Here is a 22876-nt window from a genome sequence, read left to right on the forward strand (position 1 = left end):
TCTCAGATTCAGTGCCAACAAATTTCAAAAGCCAATAAATTTTCTTGACAGCTTGCAAATGTGGCGTAAATGCCATTTAGCTTCTGGATTATAAGTGTGGTAGATGGAATAACTCTGACTGAAAGCAGCTTCCCTTTGTTGAATTCCATCCAGGACTCATTGTCTAGTGTGGAGAGCCTACAGCGGAAGCACATGCAGTTTGAAAAATCCCTTGAAGCTCAGATGGAGAAAATTGATGAGATGGCTTCGTTTGCTCAGCAGCTAATTCAGAACAAGCATTACGACTCAGACAACATCACCAACAGATGCCAGGCCGTTCTGAGGAGGTGAAGTCAAACCCTCCCCGTGTCTGCAACCCTTCTCTTTTGCAATGAGATTCTTCCAATGTGACTCTAATATATCCAAATGTTGTAAGAGAACCACAAACTGGTTTGCATTTACTTGACTTTCCACTGCAATCTGTGATCTTGCAAAATTGGCTTGAGACTAGTTAATATTTAGTAGGAGGCTTCCAAAATACAGTTAAGCAAAGGGGGATGAGATTCAGAAAAAAGCAGTATTCCTGTAATTCTGTACCCTGGCCTGGCCATAGGGACAGTGCTGCAGAGAACACACACATACCTGCTGTGCCATTAAATATTTCATTATCATTAACTACCATCGAGAAAGGTCATTTCATACACAACTGCTTTTTCACTGCTCTAGTGGGTTTATCTTAAAGCCCTGCTCAAATTATCTTTTAGGGCATTTTGCAGTTCTTTCTGATTAGATCTTGGCTTTTCGTGTGAATTACTTTATTTTTCCTAGCATGTTGTGTAATGTTCATCTTAAACAAATACTAGCATTAGAAGTGGTTACGTTCATTTCTATGATAGATGAAGAGATGTATGTAAAATTTATGAAAAGAAATTAGAAATTCCTTACAGTGAAAGCAAGCATACAAAATTATTAATATGATCAAACTATTTCACACCTATCTAAACATGAATAAAGTGCTGCAGGTCCACATTGAGAGGAAAGATGAAAGGATGTTGTAGCTTTGGCTTGTCAGATATTATCAGTGATAAATACCATTATACCCATAGGCTTTCCATATGGAAAGCAACTGACCTTATGTACAGTTGTCCCCTGAAAGGCAGTAATGTGATTCCAAGATGCAGGTATCATACACACAGAATTTGTGCATACTTGAAATATATTTATCTGCTAGTAATCAAATTCCTATCGTGTCCTGAGCATCTTCTCTGACAGTCTGAATCACAGAAGGCGGCATATTATGGACAGTTCTCTCGTAGACACCAAGTGTTAGGTCATGCGTTTTTAGGAGATGAAAATTAAAAGCCAGTATACTATCTAAATCACTCTGGCTTTTTCCTCACACATCTGTCTTCCTTTCAGAAAAGAGAAATTGCTGGAGAATGCTGCTGCTCGCAGACATCTGCTAGAGGAATCAAGGCTTCTGCAGAAGTTGCTGAAGAATTCCTATGAGGTACAATTACACAGGATTCACGGTATTCTGGTTCTTAAAACATACTGTGCTGCATAGGTCTGAATCCCTGAAGGGATTTACTGAGAGAAAAAATCAAGGAACCAAGTCTGGAATTAGATTATATTGGAAAATATGAGGATAAGGGTGAAGGAATATTTTTCAGTTTTCAAGTCACAGCTTCCCTCCATTTGAACCACAGCAAAATCTGTAAGAAATAGGTGCTTAAAAGAAAATGTGCCACCATATCATAATTCATGGGAAAAGATATATTAGTCCTTTTCTTGTGAGATATGGATGGTAGGGTAGAAATAGGGAGGTAATTGCCCTTTCTTCTGCATGCACACGTGCATATGCACACCTGTGCCCACACACTTTCTCACTCTATAGGAAATATCTCATGGAGGCAGATCCATTTCCACATGACAGTGCTGGTAAACAGAGGCGTAGGGGTTACCTCATCATGAAAGATGTGAGGAGCTTAGGGAAGCAGAATCACAGAAGGACAACTCGTTTTTGTCCCCACTCGCTAATCCTATGTTTTATACATGCTAGAAGAGAGCCTGACAGATTGAAACTGAAAAAATACTGAAGTTCTTTACTACTTATGTTCTTTCCTTCCCAAAGGTGGCTGCGTGGATCAATGAGAAGAGCAGCATTGCCCAGGATGATAGCTGGAAGGATCCAAGCAATCTACAGACCAAACTTCAGAAGCACCAGGCTTTCCAAGCAGAGATCATGGCCAATAGGAATCGCCTGGACTCCATCAAATCTGTGAGTGAATCATAGAATCACGCAGGTTGGAAAAGACCTCTAAGATCATCTAGTCCAACCTTTAACCTAGTACTAAAATCCACCACTGAACTATGCTATTTAAGTTCTAAATCTACAAGTTTCTTGAAGACCTTCAGGGATGGTGACATGCAGAAGCTGGTTGATGGCAAGGCTGGGCAAGTGGTGTGAAAGACTATGAACAGAATGAGTTACAGAGACCTCGAACAAGCAAGGGGAAATCACTGTCCCCTCACTGATTTGTTCATTCTGCCTTTGAGGGGGTTGGGAAGCTTATTCTTTTGGTCTGCCAAGAAATTTGTGTGCCCACAGGGTTCTTTCAATTTATCCGTTAGTGTTTAGTGTGGGCTTGTTATCTATATTCACTGTACGTGCAACGGAAGGAGATAGGTGCTCTCAAGAGTGATTCATTCCACTGACTTTAGACACTTCTCTCTGGTGTGAATCACACTTTGGAGGTATATCTGTTTCTTTCCAGCAGGGAATCTAGGTGATTGGATGCACAACTTCAACAAGTCAGATAAGTTGTATCCAACAGAAAAGATCAAGACAAGTTTTCAAGTGTTGCCTTTGCAGAGGCATGCTAGTAGGAGATATGAGGGAAGTCTGACAAGCTTTGTCAGATACTTGGCAGAAGCTATGATCAGATGGTAAGTTTGGAAGGACAGACTGTTACATGTTTATTAACCTTATTCTCAGCACAGTGCTTACTAGCTGTATTTTGCAAGAGATAACTAAGCATTAAAGGGAGAGTTCATCTTCATACTCACCTGTGTCCAGTATTGCAGAAGCCTTTATATTTAGACACAACACAGACATGACAGGGGGACTAAAGGGGGAAACTGCATCCCTCTAAACTAGAGATTTTACTGCCTCATGCAGTGGTTTACTAGTATGAGATGGTTCACTCTTTTAGCATGAAAGAAAGGGAGAAGAAAGGTCTAGGTGGCTGGGCAATCTCAAGCAATGATCATGGAATATGCCACATCATAGAAAAAAAATCATGGTTGCAAACTAGGATCCCTGCCAGCTTTTAAGCAATATAGCTGTTGCATAATGAAAATTCTCTTTACCCTTTAGATGTCTTTTAATATTCTTCTAGCATTTCAAATCATTTTAGAGGTTAAAAAGACAAGAAAATCAGCTTCTGTCCTACTTGCAATAAGTATTTTGCCTTTATCTCTTTTTCTTCATCTCTGCAGCCTCCTTTGTCAGAAAGCGACGGCTGCAGCTATCCTTTTACATAGCTGTGTCAGTAGACTTTGTTTATTGAGGCAAAGGTGATACATTTTGATGCATTCAGCAAAGGAAGAAAACTTTGTTCTCTGTCCTGTAGGAAGGGGAGAAGATGCTCCGTGAGAAGCACTACGCCCCTGAGGCCATTCAGTCTAGGCTACAAGAAATGGAAGAGCTATGGGAGGAACTGCTAGTAAGCTGCCAAGAGAAACGGGCCAAGCTGCAGGATACATACAAGGTAATACAGGGGTGCCATTGGTTGGGTCTTTGTGTCATTTCCAGAGGTAGCATGGGTGCCTTGCTGCACAGTCTTACATACAACTGTGTCACTTGAGGTAATTCGACTTGATTCATCAAGACCATCAGAGCACAGAAACTACCAAGTGTGGACTGAACGAATGGAACCAGGGGAAGAATTGGAGATCTCTTGTGAGGGGAAAGGACTTGTAGGCTGTGTTCCCTTCTGCTTTCTGCTGCCAGTTTAGACCAGGATTTAGATCACTGATTCTGTGAAATGGCACCCTTTTAAAGTACTGTGTCTGTCGCTTGTATTTGTGCAACCCAACACAAGTATGATTAGCTCTTGGTGTTCTCTGCGTCCATTCTTGTATTCACTCTGTCTGAATCCTCTTCATTTGGGCTACCATCATATCTGGGAAGAGGTCACTGAGCACTGGGAAGTTTTTCTGCATTTGTATGTGATCCTTATTGAGAGGGGCTGAAATTGTATATTGTATTATATATCCTAACAGTTAAATTGGACTTTGTCCTGCTTGTCCCCAGGCCCTTCATTTTCAGCGGAGTGTAGAGGATGTGGAAAAATGGTTGGAAGATGTGGAAAATGAGTTGAAAGCACCATATAGTAGCAATGATCTAGTGGTTCTGAACAGTCATCTGAAGAAACAAGAGGAACTGGAGGAAGACATTGCTGGCCATAGGGACCGACTGCAAGAACTTGTGAACACAGCTCAGGAGTTCCAGCTGCAGAAGCACTTCCTTGCCGATGAGCTAGAAAATAGAGTGGATCAGCTGGTGCAGAGGTGTGTTAGTGCCTGGCCTGTCTCCTGCTAGGCACTCCTATTTTTCTCAGCCTTCTTCCGTGCATCTTTATTTTTTTTCTTTCTCTATATCATTCTGAAAAGAACCTTTTGTATTCGTCCTGTACTACTCTGCAGTCCTCATTAGGTTCTCTTTGAAATCTGCAGATACAAAAGTCTACGTGATCCTCTGCAGAAGAGACGTGGGAATTTGGAGGCAAGCAGACTTCAATATCAGTTCTTCCGAGATGTTGATGAAGAGTTAGCTTGGGTTCATGAAAAACTCCCCATGGCATCCTCCAAGGATTATGGCCAATCCCTAGCAACTGTTCAGAGTCTACAGGAAAAGCACCAGGTAACATCGAAAAGAACCATGCTCAATCTTCAGAAGTGAAGAGGGAACATGGAATTCAGTTTGCCTCTGTCAAACTTCATCTGCTGTGCTTTGACTAGCAGGATTCATGATGCCAGGAATAACTTCTATCCTTGGCTGGTAATAGTGATATTTTTTTGAAGGATACATCTATGACACAGCAACATGTGGGATTCCATGCTTATCATTGCAGTGTTTGTAGGGACCATACATATGCTTTTCTGTGGACACATTGGCTCTTTCTGCAAACTGAGTTCAAAACCTGGCCATTACAACGTGAACTAGATTTTGTGAACTGTTGTGCATGCTGGCATAGCTTCTTTGAGTAACAGATGTCCTAATAAATAGGCTATGAAACTTGTTAAGTACATCCAGGCAAACTCATTGCTCAGATATCTGAGGATGAGCTCCCAGAAAAACATCTCCTCCCCACCACCATCCCCCATCTCCTCCTCCTGTGGAGGAAGGGAGTTAACAGGATGTTAAGATCCTTAGCTGACCTTCATTCCAGTGGTAACTTTCAAGATAGCTGCTGAGTTATTTCACAACGTTTAGATGGGCCATCAGAGACAGCAGTGGAACACTGTCATCTCAAATACTGATAAAACAGCAACTGCCTTTCTAATTGTTTTTGAATAAGGAGCACTGTCTCTTGCAAACACAAGGTGGAGAAAAAAAAAAAAAAAAAAAAAACACCTGCTAAAATTTTCCAGCAGCTACTGGTATTTAATATTAGCAAATGACAGTCCATTTAAGTGCCAGGTCAAGTGCCTGTGAGGAAAATTTGAAATAGCACTGGGGAAGACAGAAGATCTTACAAGGAGGAAGTGTGCATGTACATGTAAATAATTATTGTAGGCACAGGCATTTGGTGCAATCTGCATGTCTAGAAATAAAACTCTGAATTAAAAAAAAAAATGTGGAATGTCCCCAGGGTAAAAGGTCAAGACTGGTAGAGGTGGCATACTAGGGCAAGGATGAAGTCTCTTACAAAGTAGATTTATCCTAGGTGTACTCACAGTTTAATGAAGAACGGTAAAATGTTTTAAATGTGTCTGCCAGAACATTCCTAACTAAGACCCATGGGTATATACTGAATTGCTTGCACCTTCTTAGCATTTGATATAAGTTTTCATATTTGTAAAAACTCTGCATTTAAGCAAGATGCCACTGGTGACTCTACAATTAGTAAGAGCAAAGGCTTGTTTCATCATGATAGCAAGTATGCATGTAGCTATGTGTGTAATTACTCCTGAAAATTATGGGCTGATTTACCTGGTAGGGAAGTAGACTAGGTTTTTGGAAGGAAGGAGTGTTTGAGCAGTATTAATTTGAGAAAATATTTGGGATAACTGAGGGAACAGTGGAGGCTATGCTTTAGGCTGCAATTCTTTGTGTTAATTGGCCAGGTCTCAAAATATTTCAATAAACTCTGAGAATGAGAGATACAGACCATAATACCAGTGTATAATAAAAGGCCATTTTGCTTCGTATTCTCCTGGAAGCAAGATTAAAATCTAAGTTTTAAATCTGAATCTTTTAGTAGTTAGTCTCTACACATTTATTTTTTATTGTTGGTTTACAGACAAACAAATGTCAGAGATAACGTATTAGTCAAAAATTGAATGTGCTATTAGTTCCACCCTCTATTGTTTGTCTTATTGAGCTTGATTTGTAAAATCAGTTCTTGGTTTGTTACCAAGAAAGTGATAGTGCATGAAATGTACCAGTGTAAAAAAAATTACTGTCCTGTGTGCATTTGCACACAAATATAACATGCATAACATAGCTGCTTGGTTTGGAAGGACAAAGTTTCCACTCCCCCACCACCCCTTTTTAAAAATTCCTTTTAATATAAATGAAGTACTGTGAATACATATTCCTAAATGTTCAACTGCAAAGTTGTTCTTCACACTGCTAGCTTATTATTAACACACAGTACAAGATGTTTTATAATGTTTGCCACTGGATTCTGTTCTGCTGGGGTCAAATATGGTGTCACTTTTCAACAACATAGTGTCTGTCTTGAAATTAATAGGGGGAAGTTAAAGGTAAGATTAGAATCAGAGCTGCTTTGCAGCCAAGCCTGATACTTAAGTTGAACGAGCAGCTCCTCTCCCCAAAGGACATCTCTTCTACATTACCACAACACTGCACTCTAACTCTGAAACCACGTGCTTTATAGCTCAGAAAATCAATAGAACGATTATAAAAGGCTGGGGTTTGCTTTGTGTTCAAGGTGTTCAGGCTTAGTTAGCCATAGAATGAACGTTCTTTCACAGACAAGCTGAAGGCATGGTCCTTGCCCACCAAAGATCATATGAAGGGGTATACAGAAGTATATATATGGTTTTGAAAATCAACTAGTTTTCGAACATTAATTTCAAATAGTCTTTGAGATCTGGTTCAGGTAATTTTTCTTCTTTCCTTGTCCTCTTTCTTGGCTGTCCGTTAGTATGCATTTCAGTAGTGCTTACAATGGCTGTTAGGTAAAGCCGCATCTTCTAGAAAGGTCCTGGGAAATGATTAATACTGCTCAGCACATAAATTGTTTGTTCTTTAGACATGTTTTAATTCAAGAAATGTGGTGTAATGTGAGTGAAAGTGGGTATATTTCAGTGGAATCTACAGGTAAAGAGGTTTGTAGTTAGAATCTCTTCCCTCCACACTCTGAGGTGGGTACACGACAAGGTCCAAATTTTGTGGCTAAATTTGCTTTCTTTTATTGTTCCTTCACACAGAAAAGCTCTTCCACTCCCACTCAGAGTATTCACTCAGACTTTGCACCTCTGACCCTTCTTTGTGTGTAGAAAACAGATTTATAATGGAATTACACAATTACATTATCTGATAGAAAAATCTCCATGGCTCTAATTTTTGGTCTGTCATTTTACTCTTTACTTTTTCCAGAATTTAGAGAATGAGATAAGCAGTCGGGATGCTTTGACCAAAGCAGTGCTCAGTACAGGGCAGAAGCTGGTGAGGGGAGGCCACTCAGCCTCTCACAAAATTATGGAGCATATGAAGAAGCTTGAGACTTCTGTAGAAAACTTGAAGGCAGAGGCTCGGGAGAGGAGACAGCGGCTCATGCAGTCATATGAGGCTCATCGGTTCCTGACTGAGGTAGGGATGGTTCATGATAAACTTATTTTGGTCTTTATTTGCTTAAAAATATAGATACCTGTATTGCTGAGTGGCTGCAAGTGCTGAGATAGGAGCAGAATTCATACTGTTCTCATTTTTCATATCCGGTAAATGTGGATACAATAGGAAACTAACAGTTGCTTTTGCCAACTAACTGCAATGATGAATAAATAAGTAACCATAAGTACTGGGTTCTGGGTATGTATTCTTTGAAATACCATCTGCTAAATTGGAAGGCACCTAAGCTGCTTTCTGTTTTGACTGATGTATCTCTGTGAGCACCAATGCTTTCCAGTGTTCTTTGTCTTTACATGAATTACAGTTGCACATAAGCTCATCCCTGTACTTTTATACAGCTACTGGAGGTGGAGGCCTGGCTGGCAGAGAGGAGCTTCATTCTGGAGACCTCTGATTATGGAAAGAATGAAGAATCCACCCAAGCTTTACTTCGTAAACTTGAAGCCACCAAGCTGGACATGGAGGGTTTCAGGCCCCGGATTGAGAAAGTGCAGGAGACAGGTGCTAGCTTAATAAACAGAGACAACCCAGAGAGGTAGGAATGAAAAAACAGGCTTCTGCTCCAGGTCTAACAAAAATTTCCTCACAGACGGCAAATATGGAAATGTTTGGCCTTTAGTAGCTGTTTGGCTTATTCAGAAATACAATTTAAGGGGACATCAATCCCTCCTTCACCACCATCATACACCAACCACCCCCCAGAAATCTACATGATTGTTTTAATGTTTTCGTAGCTGTTGTTTTTTCAACAGCAGGCCAATTAGTGCCGATCACCATCTTTGTCCACTGTCTATTCTGAGGAACCGTCATCTAGTTCTCAGATGAACTCTGATTATGTGTAACCATAAAGGTTCAACAGGCACTGTACTTGAGAAGGGAAATGGGCATTCATGACAGTTCATTCTCCTGGGGAGAAGGAAAAGAGCAGCAATTCATGTGAGATACTTTAATTTCCTTAACTAGTTGGTTTTCATGTGTTGGTGTAACTCACCCCATGACAGTAGCTGATCTCTTCTGTATTTTGAAAGTATTGCAAATCCAACCTGTCAGAAAAGACAGTGTTCAAAAAGAGCAGTAAAACAAAGACATACCTTCTGATTCTTGTTTTTTGCAGTCCAGCCATACTTTCAAAGCTCCAGAGGATCCTAGCAGACTATCAGTCTCTCCTACAGAAGGCTGAGACCCAGAGGAAATGCCTGCAAGAACAATTCCAGCTGTATCAGTTTGAAAGAGAATTCCAGCTGGTGGATGCCTGGCTTTCCAGTAAACAGTCTATAGCAGAGTCCGATGACTATGGGCAGGACTTAGATGGTGTTGAGGTAAAAGAAAGTAAAAGGTGTTGTATGCGTTGTGTGGCAAAGCAGGAATATATTTGCTAAAATTGTTGTGTAGCTGCTGAACATGAAACATGTTACAGTGACAAAAACTAAGCAAACCAGTGTTCTTTGCAGTAAGGACTCAGACTGGTTTCTGTCTGCTCATGAAGGGTTTTCAGTGGTAACATCCTCCAATGGAAAAAACAGGTGCATCAGAAAGTTGGCTTTTTCGTGGGATAAGGGCAGACAGCACATTTCACTTCGGGTCCTGTTTTAAATTTGACAGGGCCTCATAATTTGGCCATAGCTTGCAACAATTTCGGTGTAAAATCCTGGGATGGAGCATTCACACCTCTAGTTCCTGATTTCAAGGATGAATTTCTCCTCAGGGCACATGGTGCAGAAGGATGTACTTTCCTCAGTTCACTGAATTAATGTTTTCATCAGCTGTTTTGTATGTGTACAGGCTAAAGAGATTGTTTCCTAGCTTTTTGATTTGGGGAACATCTGTCAGGATGAGGGTGATTTTTCTCTGCCACATAAGATGTTAAATGATCAAGACAAATCGTGTTTTCTTCTGATTCCAGATCATCTGGGTTTATCAAGTGATTTGTACTTACAGTCTGCAATGCATAGCATTTGTGTTACACAGTGCAAAGAAAATGATTTCTTATGCCTGTTTTACGGAGGTAGGAAGAAATTCTTGTATCTAAGTCTGTGTCCACATTTATCCTATAGGTGCTGGAGAAGAAGTTTAAAGATTTTGTAAATGAGGTGAAACCTCTGGGACATTCCAAAGTTCTCTCCTTAAATGATTTAGCATCTAAACTAGAGAAGGATGGCCACAGCAAGACAGACATTATCCAGAAGAGAACAAAGCAAATCAATGAGATGTGGGAGAAACTATGCCATGCCATCCAGATAAGGACAGAGGTAGGAAATGCATGAAAAGCTGCGACATTGATTTCCCTCCATTTTCACATGTCCTTCTTCTGTTTCCATTGCCAATGTTGAAACACAAGGATAAGAGTAATGGGTGTATCCTGTTTGTTTCCTTCTTGATCCATTTCCACTGTTTACCCTACTGTTCCTGGCAAGGCTCATACATGAAAGATACTTATCGGCCTAGAGACGTTCTGTTTTCCTAAATTCACTACTAGCTCCAGTTTCTTTAAAAACTAAGGCAGCTTAGTGGTTTACCAACACTTACAGGAAGCTAGCTCTGGCACTCATTGGACTTTTTTTTTTTTTTTTTTTTGAACTACTTCAGCTCATTAAATGAAAGGAAAACTGCCAGTATATTTTTTTTTCTGGGTTAGTGAGTTGAAGTTAAAGAATGGAAATGGGAGAGAAGGTGATGGAGAACCCAGAGCCAAAACCCATACCTTTTGGCAGCAGTTAGCTGTTAAATCAGCTCACTCCATCTTGTGAAACTGCAGTCACAGATGTATTTAGAAAAGCAGAAATTGAATTCAACATTTTAATTTGGTTCAAGGAGAACATAAATGTCAAATGTCTTCAAGTCTTTTCACTACTGTTACATACATATTTCAAATATGAAATAGTTCATGCCCACTATTGTCTGCTAGCGGCAGTTAATGCATGGCAATTGTTAATACAAAGTTTAAAGTTAAAATTGTTTTAGAACAAATCTCATTTCAGAGAACCTAATTTTCATCCAAGTCGCCTTATCTCACTGGAGAGTGGGTCACTGTTCAAAGCCAGTTTTCTAGGACACTTTCTATAGTTGAGAGAGGTACCTTTTAGAGGGCAATTTGTACTCTCTGTCTTGATTATTCATCTTACATGGAGATAACTTGCTCTTTGGATACCTCTGTTTCTTTTCATTGACAAAGAGAATTTGGGGAAATTATATGACTTAATGGGAAGGTGTTTCACTCCTGCTCTTGTTCAGTCTGTACTGCATTACGACATGATATGCCTATTCTTGCACTGCAGACATGATATATTGTATTGCAGTTACAGTTTTTCTTTATTTCAGCATCTAAGAGCAGCCCAGCAAGTTCACCAGTATGATCACGATGTAGATGAAGTAAAAGGCTGGATGCAGGAGAAGGAGGCAGTGGTGGACATAGATGATTATGGATATGATCTTCCAGGTGTACAAACACTTCTCAGCCAGCTTGAGGGAGTTGAGGTAAGGAGATCTGTTATGAAGCAGTAGAATAAAAGTGTAAATAAATTACAAGAAATGAAAGAAAAAGAAAAGAGAAGAAAAAAAAAAAAGGGGGGGGGGGGGGAAGCCAGGAGATTGATGCCTGATTTGAAATCTTCTCGTTTACCTTGTTGGCAAGCCAGCAAAAGATAAATTTATTCCAGCTTGAAATACCCTTTTTGCTTCAAAGAAGGAAGCCCTTTTCCTCTTGTTTTTACCGTTGTGATATTACTACTTTTGCCTCTCAGGATAATCTTCTTTGTTAAAGCATATTCCAAATTGTTATTATAATTGCAAAGGTGTCATTTGAACTGCAAGAAGAGACTTCAGCTCCACACTTACCAAAATAAGCAGTGTATCTGTCACATCTAAAGAAGCTTTTTTGATGTTTGATGAGGAATGTTGAAAGGTACTAGGAGGATACTGAGAGGAAAAATCTGGACGGAGGCATGCTTCCAGCCTCTTTGTTGCCAATAGATAGAAAAGATATGCACCATCTTTAAAATCTGCTTTTGATTGATGTAATTAGGGACTTGGTCTTACGATCCATTCTTTCTGTTCCAGAGAGATCTAGGAGCCATCATGAAAGAGCTGGAACGTATTCGGGGAGAGGCTTGGCACCTCAGCCGCACGTACCCTCAACTCAAGGAAAACATTATGGAGAGACTCACAGAAGTGGATGAGTGCTGGGAAAACCTGGACAAGAAGTTTCTGGAGAGAAAGGCGAGACTGAGCCAGGCAGAACAAGTCCAGCTGTACTTCAGTGACTGCAGGGAGCTGATGTATGTGTTGGCTCTTTGAGTTTGGCTGTGGGCCTTATTTCTGGTCTTTCCTTTGTGGGATTTTCTATGATTCCTGTCCCAGGTGTTCTACAGCTTGCTTGCAGATTTCTTGGATTAATAATACATAGCATCTTCTCAACAGCACTTCACGAAATATACCACACATCAGAGGTGACCGTGCCACTCCACTTCAGCACAGTGTGCATGACAAACCCACATCTGTAGTCTGTTTCTTAGACAGTCTTGGAGAATTCAGTCACTCTGGATAGTTTTAATTCCAATTAAAAAAACACCTTTAATTTTGTAGGACAGTGGGGGAGTCTGCTAGATATTCAAGTAATTTATACAACTGTGCAGACACCAGTGAGCACTTTTATTAGAGTCAAAGCAACTACATTAAAGGTAACCTTCTAAAATAGGTTAGCACTTGCTCAAATGCTGGAATTGTTTTGCGCACATTTTTTAACCTTATTGCCCATACATGTATACTCTCCTGCCCATTCTCATGAGGTGTCAGTTTTTTGCCAGAATTCATTTGCTGGAAAATTCCATTATTACTATTTTTTAAAATCTGGATTAGAATGAAACACCAAATGTTAAAAGCATCTACAAAAAGTACCTTTTAAAAAAAATGAGTTAAATGTCTCACTGTGTTTAAATCCAAAGGCAGGGAAGTGGTTACCACTGACTATTGACCATTTACTGTGATAAGGGATGGATCCAGTGCTTAGGTAAATCAAGATGCATTTAATTATGCTAGTTGAAGCTCATCTCCAAGAGCAGAAATTTTTCCTTAAAAAAATACTTATCAATAGGCTTCTTTGCATGAGTACTCTGTATGCATATGAAGTACTTTCATGCATGGCAATAAGGTTACATGGGCATCCAAAAGTCTCTGTGTCCCTGTACTACGTATAGAAGTACTGTGAACGTGTAGAGCCTAGGCATCTGCAATTGCAGGAGTTCCTTCTAAGCGTTTGAATGTTCAGCGCTCCAGTATGTACAGATGCTACACCTGCCTGTGTAAGAGACTATGTATTGAAACAGCACTGGGATTATTATAAAAGGTTATAAAAATCCATAAATGTGTGAGCAAACCTACATCAATACATTTACATATTCATGTCTTTCTTAAGCAAATAAGTCTGTGTAGTGAGTCAGGGGATGTGTGCATTCCTGAGTATCCAATAGACTCATATTTCTTCCATTTCTACCCTTTTGACTCTGTTTTGTAGGGCTTGGGCCAATGAGATGCATGCATTAGTAATATCCGAGGAACTAGCAAATGACGTCCTGGGAGCTGAACTGCTTATCAAGCGTCATGAGGAATACAAGCGTGAGATAGAGAAGCAGTGGCTAAAATATGAAGAAATGCAGCGGGCAGGAGGTGACCTGATGAAGAACGGACATTTCATGTCTGTGGAGGTGTGTTGATGAGTTAAATGTTTTACAAATGAGAGTGAACAAAGAAGGCATATTAAATAGACAGGATTTGCAGCTTTGTTTTGGAAAAAAAAAAAAAAAAAAAAAAAAAAAAAAAAACTAAGTGGGACAATCGTATGCATTTCTCTCTTACAAACATTGTGGACTTCATGTGACGTGGAAAAGTAAAGCACCTTACAAAATTCTTCCTTGTTCCTCCAAAAACTGATTTTGAAGCTAACCATAAAACAATAATCACTGACTATGTGGGGGGAGTAGGGAGGTATTGCTAGAAAAGATAAGCCACATAAATAAGATTTTGGCATCTAGCTACGCAAAAACTAGGATAAAATATATCACAATGCCATCAACTATAGTGTGGGGTGAGGTCTCTGAGTACAAAGTTATCTAGAGGTCACCTTCTGGGTCACGAGGGCAGATTACATGCTAGTTGACTGTCAAACAAAAGTCTGATTGGATCCTTCACCTCCTGGAATTTCCAATGTTATTTTTCTAGATTGAAGAAAAACTGTTAGAGCTGTCAGAGCTGATGAAGAAGGTAAAGGAGAGCTGGAACACGAGGAAAGAGTTGTATGAAGAAAACTGGGAGATTCAATTGCTCCGCAGAGAGCTAGAACAAGCAGAAGCATGGCTGACTGCCAAGGAGAGCTTTCTTTCAGATCCTAGCTATGGGGTGAGTAAGGACAGCACAACATTACTGAAATGGACCTACAGACTGTTTGGAGCATGTTTCAGCTCAAGTCTGAAATAAATCATAATTAAACAGTAATGCAGCCTTGAGATTACAGGGGGCAGGAGCTTGGTCCTTTTACAGAAGTGAGCCTTGGACAGGTGATGCAGTTTACATAGAGGTAGGCTTCAGGAGGTGGTGACTTCCAGGGGCTGGTAGAAGGCTGAAGAGAATTCCATCCCATTTCTTCACATAAAAAGAGATCTTTCAGATGATTCCACCTTCCCTGTCATGGTGTGAGAAACTGCTTTGAAAGGAAATAGCGTGTTGTTGTTTTTTTCTCCCCACCTTCTGTTGGGGCAGTAGAATGTTTTGCATAGACGGCTTGATGGTTAGCTTGTAAGTTTCTATTCTATAGAATATATAGAAATCTATAGACCAGCATCCGTGTTTTTTTTTTGTTTGTTTGTTTTTTTCCTATTTCTATTGATTATCTTATGATGGTTTTGAAGATAGGAAAACACTGTCACAAAATCAGATATCGGAACACCAGGACAGAGCAAGGCAGAGGTTTAAGGCACGTGTTGTTGTTAGGGTAGGAATAAGCTTTGTGTCTGGTTCAAGCTGAAATCTAAGTGCTTAATCTGCATGTAAGCATGGCTTCAATGGAAAATGAAGAGGGTTGCTATTTGAATTCTTTTTTTTGTGTACAGCAGACTGAAAGCTACAAGCCTTTTTTTGCGTAAATTATGATTTTTCACACACTATCAAGACTTCAGATGTTCAACTGAAATAATTTTAGAATTATCATTTGGCTAAATGGAATGGGTAAATCTGAAAATCTCAGGCTTAATCTTTCTGATTTTGGACTTCTGTATCTGTTGATTTTTTTTCCACTCAGGATTCTGTGTCTGAAGTAGAGGAACTACTGAAGAAACACCACGATTTTGAGAAGATGCTTGCAGCTCAGGAAGAGAAATTTGCTCAGCTCAGCAGGAAAACTAAGGTGAGAAGTAGAAGGCTGATGAGTCATATATGAGACAGGATGATCTGGGTCATTAGATGTTAAAATCATAGAATGGCTTGGGTTAGAAGGAACCTTAAAGGTCATTTAGTTCCATCCCCCTTGCTGTGGGCAGCGACACCTTCCACAAAACCAGTTTGCTCAACATGCCATCCAACCTGACCTTGAACACCTCTGGGAATGGGGCATCCACAACCTCTCTCGGCAACCTGTTCCAGTGCCTCACCATCCAGAATTTCCTCCTAACGTCAAACCTAAATCTCGCCTCTTTTAGTTTAAAACTGTTCCCCCTTGTACTACCATTATCTGCCCATATAAGAAGTTGTTCTGCATCTTTCTTTATAAGCCCCCTTTAATTACTGAAAGGCCAGAATAAAGTCTCCCCAGAACCTTTTCTTCTTCTGATCCTCACGGCCCTCCTTAGGGCCACAGCTCCACATCTTTCTTGTGCTGGAGGCCCCAGACGTGGATGCAGTACTCCAGGTGGTGCCTTTTCATACAGTGTGTTGCTGTATGAAAAATGGGGTTTCTCACACAACAAAGATGGAGATTTTGATTCACTCAGAATTTCAGGAGGGAACTGCAATCACCTGGCAGCGGTGGAGGAAAACTAAGGGCTGAAAATAAAGGGAGACAGCGGCAAAGACAGGCCTTTTTCCTTCTGGCATCAGAGTTCTACAGTGGATTGTGTTAGGTAACAAAAATATTCAGTCAACATTCCAGATTCTATCTCAGTGGATTTTTAAATCATTTTCCTGAAATAACCAGCAAAGCACAGCTTTCATGTTTGGCATTAGGCTAAAAATGTGCTTAGTTGAGTCTGCCTTTTGCTCAGTACTTTTGCAGATTGGCTGAATGGTCCGCCTCTCTAAAACCTTCTGTGAGAGTACCCCTGGATACTCATTGTTTCTACAGCAAGTTTAAAGAAGCAGTGGCACAGAAGAGAGTCACGATTTCTCTAGATGTTAGTAAAGTCATAACCTCTGGACAGTTTAGCAAGGAAAGGGATTCTCTGGTTTTGAGATTAATTACCATAAGCATTCACAGTTTAGGGAACAAAATAGTGCTCAGGGCATAGCAATTAAATTCAGTTCTCATGCTAAGAATGCCAGTGGACAGTCCTTAAAATTTAGTGTCGGGAGAGAGTATATTTGAAAACTATTCTTGCTTAAAATAAAAGCTTCTTAGGTAAGTACCCACGAGTGCACTTATACAGGTAATTTCAAAAATGGAATGCTTGTGTCCTACAGAGGGAGATGAATCTTCTGAAACAAACGGATACAGAAGAGAGTGAGCAGAAAGATAAAGGCAAAATTGTACGGGTTCCCTCTCTGAAGAGGAAATCATCTGACAAAAAGAATCCACCACCAAAAGTGATAGAGATAAGGAGCACAAAGCAACTGCAGCCTGTGCCCTTACCAGTCCAGTCCTGGAGGGCTCCACTTGAAACTATTTTTTCCCCAGTTGAAAAGCCTCCAGGGGCATTCCAACAATTCACTGCTGGGGGAGTCCCTGATGTGCTGAGCAGCAACAAAACAGAAGTGAAACCTGAGAGGAGACTCAGTGAGATTTTCACTCCACTTACACCAAAGATGGTGGTCCCACAAGCTACATCTTTGGAAAGTTACAGTTCTTTAACGTCTCCTTTATCTCCTACTCCCATGAGCCAGCAACGCAGCAGTAGTTTGTCAGAATCGTATGCCACAGGCCTTTTATCACCTCAAGAAAAGAGTACTAAAGGCTCCTCCTTCTCCAGCCTGCAATCAAAATTAGTGGCAACGCCACCCAAGCCTGACCAAACGTCACTAGACAAATCACCAAACTTACTGCTGTCTAGGTCCTCCTGGGAGACAGAGACTGCATCTTTGGTAAGTCCCAGTAATTCCTGACTGGTAACCTGTGCTAGTGAAAGTAAAGAAATACAGAAAGTTCTGCAAGGAAGTCACAAAAAGCATTGTATAGTGGGCATTTCAGTGGATTCACTCATGGATCCAAACATGAAGAGGCATTTTGTGTGTCACTGCAGTCAACGCTCTTTCCAAAAATATAGTTGACTTAAGCAGAAACATGCAGCTTAAAAGCATTTTTAATTTGCTCAGTTTTATAGCCTAGGGCCTGACACCTGTAATGGTTTCTGGTTTTCTTCCCCAGATTAGAGGTTATTCATGCTGCTGGACACTTAGCAGAACACTTAAAGAGAGACAGGAGATGCTGCCTCACAGAGAGGCAAAACTGATGGTTTACCCCGATGTCCTGCCTCTCCATGGGGTGCTTAGTGTCCACTGAGTTTAGAAGTCAGAGAGAGGCAGGACTTAGTGGCATCCTTGCCAAAAACTGATCACCCAGAGCATGTCTAGAACCGGTAGCTCCTGTTTGTTTGCTCATCCAGGCAGGAAATGCACTGGTAACTCATAGACAAGTAAAAATTCCCCTGAAAAAATGTGTTTGTCACTTACCTGAGTGTACCAGTACAACACTGTACATTGGTGTAACTCAGCATTATTGCAGGAGGATAATGAATACGTTGGAAATTTAAGTTGTCAATTGTGTTTAATAATATACAGATAATATTCAAAGGTAAGGAATTTTACTTTTCCGTAATGGCTTTTTTTTAATCATGCTATCACAGTCAAGCCCTTGAATGGCTCTTGATCATGTAACATTTGGATGGCAAATAGAGCAGTTGTACTGTAAGAATGTTGTATCTGTGCCTTGTAAACAATATGAAAATACCCTTTATTCTGAATAATAATAATGTTATTTTACACCTCCAAATGGAATAGTGTTCCAGGTAAGTGAGTGATTTCAAGAGGAACCTTTAATTAATGCACTGTGATAGAGTAAATTCCATTTGTAGAATAAATTGTTTTAGAGGGACGTGAATTCTCTTCTTTTAGGTATGAAGTCAGAGATGTGACTGCAAACTAGAGAGGATTTCTAGCTAGGCCACAAACATTAAGGCTAGAGGCAATAGAGTTCAATTCCTCAGTGTGGAATTTACCTAGAAAGAACTTCAAAAGTTGTTAACATTTAAGGGCTTTTTAAATGTTTAACAGCAATGTTCTTGTGCGTCTCAGGTTTCTACAAGTCTCCAGCACATGGAGGGATTCCTAGAAAAGAGAGACCAGCTTCTTCCAGGAAGACAACAGGTAAAAACAAATGCCCTCACTCTGGGTTAGTTCACCTTTGCTTGAGTTACAGTCCAGATCTGGTCAGACTTCTTCAGGATAAACCCATGCTGAAGAGGAGAGCAAGACTGCAGGTTTAATTCATTTGCAACTAAAGAAGTGTCTGCTTCAGCAGTGGACTGATCAGTGACTTCAGCAGTACCTGACAAAATCCTTAACAGAAAGAGATAATGAATTTTTTGCCTGTCAAAGGAATCATACGGAACAGGATCTATCTACACGTGGTGTGTTTATAAACCAGATCTTTGGCTGTACAAACATGTTAATTATGTCCCCCTTCAGCAAGTTGCAAGACCCTTGGCAAAGGAAGGTCTGTTGGCAAAGGCAGTTGCCACTCCCATGCTTTCAGTTTTGAAACTTCTAACTGTACTAGAAGAGAATTAAGGCTGATCTTTGGAAGACATGCTTTGTTTAACCCAGGGTTGAATGAGACTGAAATCTGAATTCTTATCTTGGGGTAAAAATACCAGGTCAGTAAGAAAATGATCATAACAGGACAGGAACTTTTCTAATATTCAACACCAGCCTATAGAAATCTGAGTGTTTGCTGAAGTATTACATGTAAGCAGGTTGTCTTGGATTGTCTGTCCCATAGAATATTTCCTAGGAAGCCTCAAACTTGAAAGGCCTTTTTGAAAACTTGAAGCTGGTATGGATTCCATCATCTGGAAGAGAAATTTTGTTGTTCCGACCCTTTGGATACGCTGAATTAAGTCTGCTGTGATACTGAACTTCCATCTTACCTAAAAACCATGACATACCTTCCTCGGCATGTTTTCTTTCATTTCCTCTGAATCACCAAATTAGTCAACTTGATTTACTGGCAAAACAAACTAAGAATATACACAAGTAATAGGATCTTTAATCCTGAAAAGTCTCAAGACACTAGACCGACCTGACACTGGTGGGGTAGGAAATAGTTGCTTTTGCACAGCGTTCAGTAGCATTCCACAGGGGATAGTTTAGGAGATGAAGAAAAATTTGGCAACCACATCAGAGTAGAACCACATGCTTACCAAAACTAGACAGTGACCAGCAGGCACAGGCTGGTTCCACTTGGAAGAAAGAAGCAGAGCTTTTAGTGGCCAGAAATAGAAACAGCTTTGATAGCACTTCCTCTACGTTATTGCTGTCTACAGCGTGGTGTAGAGAATGCTTGCACCATGTTACATCATTTGTTCGGTCCTGACTCACAAAGAGCCCCTTACTGAATCATTCACATCAGAAACTACAACAGACTTCGTTTTTCTAGGAGATAATCGTGACTAACAGATCTTCTGTGATCATAATCTGGGCAGCTTCTGGCCTACTGTGGAAGTTTCACAGAAAAGATTTCACTCCTGCAATTAAATATATAGCTAATCATTGGCTTTTATTATCATTTTTATTCTTGTAGCCAGGCTCAAGGTCTTGGAAATCCTTCTATGCAAAACTTGATGGACTAAAGCTTGATTTGTATAATGATGAAGAAGCATCTAAGGTAATTTCTTTTTTTGAATCTTTCTGATGAAGTGTATGTTACATTCACTCCATTTTGAGACTAGGGGTAACTGGTTCTCTTTAAAATGTCGGTTGGGTCAAATCCTACGATTTTTCAATGGATATCAACAACAAGACTGAATAATAAGCTTTCAGAAGTTTTCAAACATTCTTTAAATGAAGTATCTCATTCAAATATCTGCCTTCAAGATATAAAGCAATAGTCCATTGTTCCTCTGTGGTTCTCCCTATGCAGCAAGCCTGACCATGAAGTTAGAAGCAGTAAAAGATAGCAGGGTGTGTAGTCAGCATGCGAGTTGGTATAGACTTGAATCATAGGATAAAAGACACGGAACATATTTTGTTATGATTTCATCCTCCTTCAGAATATATCCGCGCTCCAGTCCCTCAGCATTGCTGGTGCCAAATGTGAGAGGCTGACAAATTACATCAGGAAAGAGAACACCTTCATGTTACGGTAAGTCTTACGGAGATGTGCGCTAACAAACCTACGCAGCTATCATGCCTGATCACATCTGCCTACAGCCACCTAATGCTGTATGTTGCTAGAAGACGTCAATGCTGCGTCTTACAATGCTTGCCTCAGTCACAAGGACAGAAGGTGAAAGGCAGGACTAACTAGAACGTCCCTTCTCCTGTTCCTTTTTTTACAGGCTGAGAGATGGGGCAGAGTATTACTTTGCAGCACCTTCTCAGATGCTGATGGAAAACTGGCTGCAGTCACTACAGAATAATATAGGTATGTTCTCATTGCCCTCAAGATTGAACCATGTTTTTAGCAAGTGATGGTGAGAGAAAGAGAATGGGAAGGTGTCCTTAATGTGGGGCATTTTGAGCCTTACATTTTGCCTCTGTTAGACAGCAGGATGCAAGTCAACTGCCACCTTGCGATGCAGTGACTTGGTAGATGACTTAGAGAATGCTCAGGGTGTCTTGCAAAGCAGCCTGTCAGCTGTACTGCAGCCAGCGTCAGGTTATTCCCAGAGAGGGGCATTGCCCAACACCTCCATCCATCCTCTAAATAAAGGATGCTTTGGATCTTGATCAACAGCTTTTCCTCTGAAGCTAGATCTTTTTCTGGACACCTCACTAGGCAGTGGCATAGTGGAAAGGAAGCCAGGGCACCACAATTGTAATGGTTTTTGGAGACAATTGGTATGGACCTAGAAATTGTTACAGACCCCAAACTCTGCCTCTAACACTACTTTGAAATGTTTTTATCTCTGTTCTTTGACTGCGTAGAACACAGAAACAGACCAGATTCCACAACAATGGTAAGGCCTTTTGCTCCAAGCACAGAGACCTCCCAGACAAGACTGTGGAACCTTCCAGACAGAGACTCTGCTGAAAGCCTAACCAGCAAAAGTGCACTCCTGAGGTAGGGGCTCTGTGCTGAAAGGCTGAACAGACATCATCGCTGCTTGTACTTAGGTAGCCTATAGAGGAGAGAGTACCCAGTGATCAAAAAGTTGTGCTCCTCTGTCATTAATACAGTAGAATAACGTATTCTTGAGTATGACCCTGCCTCAATTCATTTTTGTCATTTATGATGTGCTACAGCCAGTTTTCAAAACTGGGCTTCAGTAAAGTCAGCTGTATCCTGTCTGTGATCAACAACTTAAAATTGGGAAACCCAGAGGAATTCTTTCATCACTTACTGAAGGCACCAAAGTTACTGAAATGAAGTGTCTGATCTGAAGATTGCATTATGTATTTGCTCCGTGGAGAGAAACTTGCTGCAATAGATGAGGGAATCAGAGCAAAAAACTGAAAGAGGTGCCTTGGATTTCTCCTCTGAATATTCTCTCCAGCATGGTCTGAAAGAAACCCAGACTCCTGCATTAAGGAACCAAATCAGTTGCCTAAAATTACACTGAATACTTTCCTCAAAGGCCTTTTTGAGAATCCAAACACAAGCACTAAAAACATAGTAACAGCCAAATTAGGAAATATGGCCTGTAGTATAAATCAGTTTCTGTCACATTTGGAGTCGGTAAAAATCTTCCAGGCTTTAATGTGAAACCCTGGTCCCTCTGCCAGGTTGATTTTTGCTGCTGAGATAAGTGCCTAACAAGTTCTTAAATATGCACAGTGACTTAAACTCATACAGATTGCCCCTGATTTTCTGGTGATGTTTATTGTTCGTAGGAGAACACCTTCTTTCAAAATCAAACGGGAAAAAGAATCTGCAGATTTTTTCAGAGATTTGAAGGAAGATGGAACTGCAGTGACACAAGCCTCCACAACCACCCTGAGCCTAGAACAAAGTGGTAATAAAACAAAGCTGCCTCCAACTTTATGAGAATCTGGAAGAGAAAAATGACATTTGCCTCAATGAATACCACACCCTTCACCATTATATCTTAACTTCTGGAAATGTATTCATAAGTTTTAATTTAATCACTATTCCTGGAACTTACTTTAATTATGTATTAAATCTGGTCAAGCCATTAAACATAATTAAACACAGCCACATCTGGTATACTTTTGTGGATATGACAACTGTCACTTACCATATCACCTAAGTGATACCTTCTCCAAGTTACCTAACTGAAAAGCAGAGGGAGGCTTGAGCCAGACGACAGCTTACACGAAGTGACTCTGCAAGAGGGCAGTGGGGAGCCCCGAGCAGAGCACGAGGTGCAAGCTGTGCGTGAACAGCAGCCACCTGCAGGTAGCTTCGGAGATACC

At 40.5% G+C, this 22876-nt stretch overlaps 1 protein-coding gene across 1 annotated transcript in view; it reads left to right on the forward strand.

Annotated features, from left to right (window-relative positions):
* Positions 1-22658, forward strand: part of SPTBN5 (spectrin beta, non-erythrocytic 5) — a 104539-nt gene extending 81881 nt beyond the window's left edge. The window contains exons 50-71 of the mRNA XM_035327117.1: positions 154-326; positions 1399-1489; positions 2114-2260; positions 3615-3752; positions 4298-4554; positions 4720-4906; positions 7835-8047; positions 8425-8621; positions 9201-9405; positions 10141-10335; positions 11405-11560; positions 12143-12360; positions 13596-13785; positions 14300-14476; positions 15375-15479; positions 16748-17365; positions 18575-18646; positions 20082-20165; positions 20551-20642; positions 20839-20924; positions 21428-21563; positions 22334-22658. Of these exons, the coding sequence (XP_035183008.1) occupies positions 154-326; positions 1399-1489; positions 2114-2260; positions 3615-3752; positions 4298-4554; positions 4720-4906; positions 7835-8047; positions 8425-8621; positions 9201-9405; positions 10141-10335; positions 11405-11560; positions 12143-12360; positions 13596-13785; positions 14300-14476; positions 15375-15479; positions 16748-17365; positions 18575-18646; positions 20082-20165; positions 20551-20642; positions 20839-20924; positions 21428-21563; positions 22334-22487 (3891 nt within the window). The 3' untranslated portion in view covers positions 22488-22658. The remainder of the gene's footprint in view (positions 1-153; positions 327-1398; positions 1490-2113; positions 2261-3614; positions 3753-4297; positions 4555-4719; positions 4907-7834; positions 8048-8424; positions 8622-9200; positions 9406-10140; positions 10336-11404; positions 11561-12142; positions 12361-13595; positions 13786-14299; positions 14477-15374; positions 15480-16747; positions 17366-18574; positions 18647-20081; positions 20166-20550; positions 20643-20838; positions 20925-21427; positions 21564-22333) is intronic.
* Positions 22659-22876: the final 218 nt, after the last annotated feature.

The sequence above is a fragment of the Oxyura jamaicensis genome, chromosome 5, assembly GCF_011077185.1.
Source record: "Oxyura jamaicensis isolate SHBP4307 breed ruddy duck chromosome 5, BPBGC_Ojam_1.0, whole genome shotgun sequence".
Classification (NCBI taxonomy): Eukaryota; Metazoa; Chordata; class Aves; order Anseriformes; family Anatidae; genus Oxyura; species Oxyura jamaicensis.